General features: G+C 42.7%; 1 protein-coding gene across 1 annotated transcript; it reads left to right on the plus strand.

Annotated features, from left to right (window-relative positions):
• The first annotated feature begins 313 nt into the window (after nt 1-313).
• On the plus strand, nt 314-7,258 carry JCHAIN (joining chain of multimeric IgA and IgM). The gene is made up of 4 exons (XM_074867051.1): nt 314-486; nt 4,283-4,418; nt 5,256-5,336; nt 5,810-7,258. Exons 1-4 carry the CDS (start codon nt 423-425, stop codon nt 6,009-6,011), a joined length of 483 nt encoding a protein of 160 aa, XP_074723152.1. The 5' UTR covers nt 314-422; the 3' UTR covers nt 6,012-7,258.
• The last annotated feature ends 350 nt before the right edge of the window (nt 7,259-7,608 follow it).

Genomic DNA, 7,608 nt, shown 5'->3' on the forward strand with positions numbered 1-7,608 from the left:
TTAAGTCTAGTTTCTCAAAACTAGGAGCCAGAGCTGTGGCCCCTTGGCTCTCTGGACGCTTTCTTACCTTACACTCCTCATCCCCAGGTGGGAGAGTGCCACTGGCCCCGATGGCAAGATGTCCCCTAAGGACCAGGGTGGTTTTGCACTCCCTTGCACTCAGCAGCTTCATTGCTTGTTGGTGATGAACAGAGTAAAAATGCACAGTAATAGTGCAACCCCCTGCCCCCTTTCCCCTCTGAAAGCCAGAGGTCTCTGTGCATTAAACATGCCTGGTTTCAGTCCCCAGCCACATTTTCCACACTGTCAGTGCTAGCTGGCTGGGCTGTTTATTTTAGGAAACGTAGCTGTATCATTTGCACACGCCCTTATAGGCAGACACAGGCTCTCCACTCGTGTTCTTCAAAAGAAGGGAAGGCAGGATGAAGAGCTCTTTGTTGCTGTGCGTGGCCTTGGCCGTCTCCTCGGCGTTCGTCCTTGTGGCAGGTAGGTGAGAAATGGAAGGCGTGGAAAACTGTACTTCAGATATCCATGACGGGCTTTGTGTAATTGGCCATTAATTCCTCGAACGGTCAAAAATCAAACCTCAAAGCCTGCTCCAGCAGTCATGCTTCAGTGGTGCTTGGACACCTCAGTGTCTGTCTGCACCAGAGAGCTGTGTGTTGTTAAGTGCTGCCTTGAGGCTAAAAAAGTGATGACTAGCTGCAAATTTAAGACTTTATGATTAGCCATTTTTGATTGGGTTTCTGAAACAACAAACCGCAGACATGCATGCTTGCTTTTCTGCAGTGCTAGGAAGCTTGCAAGACTCTTGCCTGCTAGATTTAAAGACTTCTAAATCTTCCTGGTAATCCTGTCATATGGCTACAGCCAACTTATTTCTCATTAAGCTGTAGTTTTTTGTGTAACTCCATTGAATTTCTTGGAGAGCCCTGATTTAGACTGCGATCAGACTGTGATCCCAGCACACTCCTCAGTGTGGTTCACAGGTAATAGATACTGACTCTGCTAATGCCAGATCTCTATACGACAGTCTAAAGTCATCCTCATCCACATGGTGGATCTGGTTCACAGGATTAAATCAGTGCTCCAACCAACAGCATGGACAAATGTTGAGGAATACTGTGTCAGTTCAACACAGCCCAGTCTGTTTTTCCTCATTCATATGCATGGCTTAAGATATATATATATACACACACATAAGCACCTTAAAGGAGAAGTCAAATTAGAGTTACATGCAGCTACAGTAGTGTTGTTTGTACTACTTATGTTGAAATGAATGTATTTTTGGGCTAACTGGGTTTCTTCCTACTTTAATAAAGTAGCTGCTTGGACCCACAGCAGAGTTTAAACTAGTATTATTGGAATGTCTTTGCTTCTTCACTATGCTGCAGCTGAATTCTGTTGGACTTCACAACATATTACAGGACAACCCAGTATTGGAAGAGGAGAAATTTTGTCAAAAAATATCTGCCTGAGGGAGGGAGAAAGGGAACACCATATTGCACTAAATCATGCACCAGAAAATCCAACATGCAGACGTTTAGAACAGCATTGGGAAATTTTGTATTTAACTACCTTCTCCCCAAAGGGACTTCACTGAGTGATACATGGAAGTATTACTGAAAACTATCTTTTCTGGAGCTTTGTAATTTTACTTTAAAAAAGATATATGGAGTACCTGTAACTTTTATGGTAACTGAAATCAAGAATATTACACAAGGAATTAAATCAGGACAATATTTTTAGAGTACAGTAAAAAAACCCCTGAATATTCATAAAAGAGTATGTTAATATAATCTTAGAAGATGAAATAAAGCCTGTTCCCAAACATTTTGGGACAACTCCCAAAGCCTATAGGATCTGACTTGAATATTGGCTTTGGATTAAAGGTTTCCAAAGAATTGCACACAACTTTACATAGAATACAGTGACAGACATGAGAGGAAGGTCTATTGGAAAGACAAGAAGCTAGAGACTTTCTGTAAGACCAAAGAAAGGCCAAGGCTCCAGGAGGCAGAGGCTAAAAAGGCTTTTGTAATAAGCTTCTGCTTCAGAGGGAAACATTCATGTTGAGTGATGAGTTGGCAGAGAGGAAGCATGCAGAGCAACAGAGATTGGAATAAAGGGTACAAAGAGACAAGCACCCTTAAACTCCATATAATGACCATCTCTGTGTGTCAGATATGATTATGTATTTCTACCATGGCAGGGCATGCTGCGGTCAGAAGTATGACTGGACTTACACTCTATGTGCACATTTTGCAGTGGTATTTGTACAGCTGGTCAGCTGCGCTGGATGCTATACAGAGAAATGCTAAAAGCCAGCCCTTGCTCTAAAGGGCTCAATGAGCACATGCTATAGTGGGACATGCTGTAGAGGGATAAAGAAAACCATGAGAGCAATAGAAAGGGCAACATCTCCTACATGTCTGTAGTGGCTTGCTTTACTGCCCAAAGCAAGGCAGCAAAGTAAATTCCTTCCTGATCGAGAAACTCCACAGTGAATCTTCTTCAGAAGGTACTCTGCTACTAATTGTCACAGAAAGAGCATTTGTAGCCAACAAGTGAATTGTAGGGTCACTCTGAGGCATCATTTACACAGTTTTGATGCCTTTTTCCACAGTTAGGGGGTCTGCAAGGGTCTCAGAAAATAACCCAGTGGAATGGAAGCAGATGAGACCAGCATATTGTAGGGGCAAGAAGGAAGCTCTAAGAAGCCCTAGGTAGAAAACCTGGAATGCTGTTTGCATTACATTGTATGGACTAGATACCTAGGCGTTCTGCCAATCAGTACTGCAGAGGACCTGTGCCCGTTTGGTCTTGCTGACAGCTTCATGGGACAGTTAAGTTGCTGTCAATAGCGACCAACAATCAGAAAACTTATAGTCCAGCTTGGAGTCCATGTGCTGCTCTTGGATCCCAGCTTTGCTGTTGCTCCCACAGGCTTTGAACACTATCCTTTTCACCCTATAGCAACAGGGTCTGTTGCTCATAAAACCCAGCATGGTTTGGACATGGAGATTAACAAAAAAACCAGACATGAGCTGATGCAATGTGTGTGTCTGCTTCCTTACTGATCCATACTTTGATAATTCAAAGAAATTCAGCTATTAGGACCAAAGCTTTTAAGTCAGAGTGACTCTGAAATCCTCTACAGATGTGATGAACACGGACATTTTCAGCCCATTTCTTCTTTCTCTCCATGGTTAAACCAAAGGACAACCTAGAGTAGGTGAGTCCCCAGAACTGAGGTCTGTCTGAGACCAATATAAACTATCCCCATCTTACAAAAATCACTGGGTTTGGTATTTCTAAGCAGGCTGAAGGTGCTGTAGGAAGAGTGATGCTGCAAACTGACAGCTGTGAATTGATTTTAGCAGCATTTACAAATACAGAGGGATGTAAAAACAACCACTTAAGGAGGGTATGGCTGTGTGTGCATATAAAAGCAAGGCTGGCTTGTTATGGGTGGAGAGACAAAAGGCTCTGAGTTGAGGAAAACCAAGTAACAAAGAACAAGATATTTCAAATCCACCTACTTGCACAGAAAGAAGGCATTGCATGCCACCAGGAACAAAAAGGGATGTTTTACCCTGTTTTGACTGAGCTTCATGTTGAATAGTGTGCTAAAAGTGCAGGAGACATACCCAAGCTGGTTATTCTCTATTTGAGGAAGAAAATCAGGATTGGAATTTTCCCTGCAAACCACAAGCATCCTAAGGACCACTTGCCTGTCGCTGCCAGGTCAGCGGGCTGCCTTCTTGCTGCGTCCTGTAGTGCTTTTTGGCATCTGTTCCCTCAGGCACCTGAAGGACAACACACCACCCAAGGAAAACTGGCACATCTGCCACATTGGCAAGGTCAGAGACATTTATTTAGAGGCCAGATCCAAACTAGGGTTTGGACTGCTAGAATAGTCCTGGTACGTGATAGAGGAACTGGGTAACCTCCTCTGTTAGGCTTGCAAGGGAACTTTCTTCCCATTTCATGAGAAGCCCCTGCATGCTTGCCTCTCACCAGCCACACAGTGTCCAGGTTCATTGTTTTCTCCTTCCCTGTCCCATCACCTCCACATACAGAAGCATACTGTAGCCTGAGCAGGGAAGACAGCTGAAGTCATCTTTGCAGAGAGGCTCATTTGTAGCTTTGCCAACCTGGACCTTAATCAATCCAGATGCCATAATGGTGCATTTCTGGCATTCTCATCACTTGGTTTCCTGCTAGAGCAGGTTTCACAGTTTTTCTTCTTGACCTGGGATTGCATATGCTGTGCTTGCAGGTTATCCACAGGACTCTGAGGACAACGAGTACGTGCTGGTCAATAACAAGTGTCAGTGCGTAACAGTGACCTCAAAGTTTGTCCCCTCCAAAGAAAATCCTGATGAAGAAATCCTGGAGAGAAACATACGCATCCTGTAAGTGGCAGACAACTATTACACTGAGTTCCCTTTTCTTTGCATTGTTTCCCATGTCCTGGGATTGATGAATTGAACTGTTTTTCCCATGGGCTGCTTTCTATGGTATCCTGGAATATTTCCTTTTGCTTAATGTTTTTCTAGCTCACATATCTGGTGTTTGTCCCTTCAGATACAAAAAGCATCTCCATGTTTTAAGTGGTCCAGTAGTAACTTTACAAAATAGGCTGGGAAGGTAGAGTGTAACAATTCTGCAGTTGAACTAATCTGAAACTAAATTGGGCCCATGACACTGTATTTACTTACCGATCTGACAGCAAGCCTGCTATTTTATAGGCTGGGAAAACTAGTTAATGCCCAAACTACCAGAAAAGGTTAATCCTATGAGGCAGATCTCAGTTCAAGAGTAGGATTTTGTCCTCTTTATTCAGACAAACCTTACAGAAGTGTATGTGTTGCTTGGAAACATGGACCAAGTTCAGGCTTAGAGCTGCAGGAGTTCTGGCAGAGCTCACAACAGGAAAAACACTAATTAAACATCTCTATGTCCTGCAAGTCTCAGGCATCTGCCAGCTCAGAGTTTAAAAGAAAAAAAATCAGCACTGTCACCTTGAAAGTGGCACCTTCAAAAATTGCTGCAGTTCCCTCGGGGAGAGTTGTTGCCTTTGAAGGCACAGAAGGGCAAAGATCTGCCATTCCTGGGCTTTTTGCTATGGAGAAGGGTCCAAATGGAAATAACCGGAAGAACAAGATGAGCGTTGAGAATTTTTCACAGCAGAGTAGCCCCCTGTTTAATAAGCAGTTTTCATGATAGCTATTCTCCTCCTTCCTTTGCAGAGTCCCCCTCAAGGCTCGAGAGAACATCTCTGACCCCTTGTCCCCACTCAGAACCACTTTTGTCTACCGCATGACTGAACTGTAAGTAATTTTATTTACTAAGTTCATTTCCTAAAACTTAACCTCTTCTGTAATATTGCCCACACCAGCACAAAAACATGCTTCAAGGTGAGTAGACAAGGTGAGGCAGGGTCACAGAGGAAAGTTTTCCCCACGGAGCCTAGCTTTCATACTCTGTTGCAAGCCAAGAAATTATCTCCATGATTAATTCACATAAAAAGGTCTCACATCTACAGGGAATGTTTCATTCTGACCCCTGTTCATCTCAAATGTCTTAAATATCAACCCATTGCCTGTTTAACCCTTCCTTTTAGGGACCAATCTTGCCAATAGCAGTTTGACAACACTAAAAGCATCTGGCCGGGAGTTCCTGTGTAAAACCTAGGAAGACCACATCTGCTACATCTGCAGATCAACAAGGAAGAGTTGGGTTTCACCAGGGGCATCTTTTCATCACAACTCTTAACACTTGTTCTATTCTCCATCTCTTCCAGCTGCAAGAAATGTGATCCCATAGAAATTGAGCTGGGTGGTGAGATATACCAGGCCCAGCAGAGCACCTCCTGCAATGAACATGAAACCTGCTATACCTACAACAGGGACAAGTGCTACACCACAACCTTCCCATTCTACTACCATGGGGAGTTGAAAGAGGTTCCAGCAGCTCTGACGCCGACATCCTGCTACGCCGATTAGCTCAATCCACTGCGGTACTAATGCCTTCTTGCACTCAGTGTTCCTATCAAAAATACATGTAGAGCACCATAGTACCTGGACAACAGTGTCCAAAATATCAGTTCCCAGAGTAATGCCAACTTGCCTCTTCATATTTTTAATATCAGAATAATGCCATCTCCCAAGAGCAGCTACTGGTTGTCATACACTCTCTTCTTATATCCCCAGCACATATCTGCAATGCCATTATTATACAGCTCAGACATTATCACCATGTAGACCAGGTCCTCAGCAGATGTAAATCACTAATTCCCTTGAAGTCAAAGGAACTACACTGATTTAACAACACTGGGGAATCTGTCTTTTTGACAGTCTTCCATCAGTCTTTGTCTGAGCAAGGCTGCCACAGACATCAGCAGGAATGTCTGTGCACTTCCCTCCCTGAGCAATCTAAAGCAAGCATCCACACAACTGTTATACAAGACCCTTTGATTACATGAGCAGAATTTGTGCCATTATTAGAAGTACAATCATATTTGAGAGAAAAGATGAGGGATGAGACTGAGAATTTAGATTTCAAAGTTACATTACAATTGGGCATTCTAGACCCTTGTAGCACTTTGACAACTGCAAGCTTCTAGTTTTCACGTACATTTAGAGAAGATCAAAATGCTGCTACCCTGAAGTGTTTTGCAAAGTTGCCAGGTCCTCAGCTGTGCCAGGAGCAGTAAACTCTTCCAGGACATGTTAAGTATTTCACTTTCCATGCTTATTTACTGATATTGTTGCCTTCTTCCACTCCTGCTCCCAGTTCAATTGATGAAAAAAATCTTGTTGGCTCAAACTTCTTTTCTTGTTCCTCATTTTGCATTTCAAGCTTCAAGAAATTCTATGAAGGTGACTCAATTGCTAGAGCAGGACCCTAGTTAGGGATTCATTCCTTCTTTCGCACCAGCAGTCTTTTTATTCATCCAGCAAACCCTCACCAAATAAAGGAAATTATTCTGTATTGCACCTTACATTTAAATGCGTTACACTCAGTATTGCCCACAGAAACATCATGTATATGAGTGCATAAGGTGCCCAGCATTACATTTGGGATGGCTGATGTTTCTCACTGTTGTCAGAAGTTGATTGTAAAGCCTTAGGTTGTTCTGAAAAGTCCTTATCTGGCTTCACACATAATTGGAATAATAAAACAGCAAAAACCTTATTCCCGTAATTGTAGCTTTGTTAGTGAAACATTAAATAAACATTTTTCTGCAGCAGACTGTGTGTTATATTCCAGTTCAAGAACAACTCATAAGAAAAAGCTAAGTCTATAATCATAGCATTTCCTCCTTCACAATGAAGTAAGAAGCTCTCCCTAAATAACTGCTTATAATTGCTGACAGGCAAAGCTTCCTGAAATACTGGGATAGAAATATTATGATGCACTTAAAGAAACTAGGACAGATTGAGGCTGAACTGGTTTATGATTTTTAGGATCAGCTCTGCATCACTGAACTGCTTCAAGGCCCTGTGAGTCAGTGCAGGATTGGAGTTTAAAAATCCAAACATCACCTAAATCACTCTTGAAATTGCAATCTGCAGATCACACTTTTACCTCACCACTGAA

The sequence above is a fragment of the Strix uralensis genome, chromosome 4, assembly GCF_047716275.1.
Source record: "Strix uralensis isolate ZFMK-TIS-50842 chromosome 4, bStrUra1, whole genome shotgun sequence".
In the NCBI taxonomy this organism is placed as follows: Eukaryota; Metazoa; Chordata; class Aves; order Strigiformes; family Strigidae; genus Strix; species Strix uralensis.

Bases quoted from the DNA above. Each gene is read 5' to 3' on its own strand.
- JCHAIN (XM_074867051.1), top strand. From the start codon at position 423: ATGAAGAGCTCTTTGTTGCTGTGCGTGGCCTTGGCCGTCTCCTCGGCG. The intron at 487-4,282 runs GTAGGTGAGAAA...CTGTGCTTGCAG, and splicing joins GGCGTTCGTCCTTGTGGCAG to GTTATCCACAGGACTCTGAG. The intron at 4,419-5,255 runs GTAAGTGGCAGA...CTTCCTTTGCAG, and splicing joins GAGAGAAACATACGCATCCT to AGTCCCCCTCAAGGCTCGAG.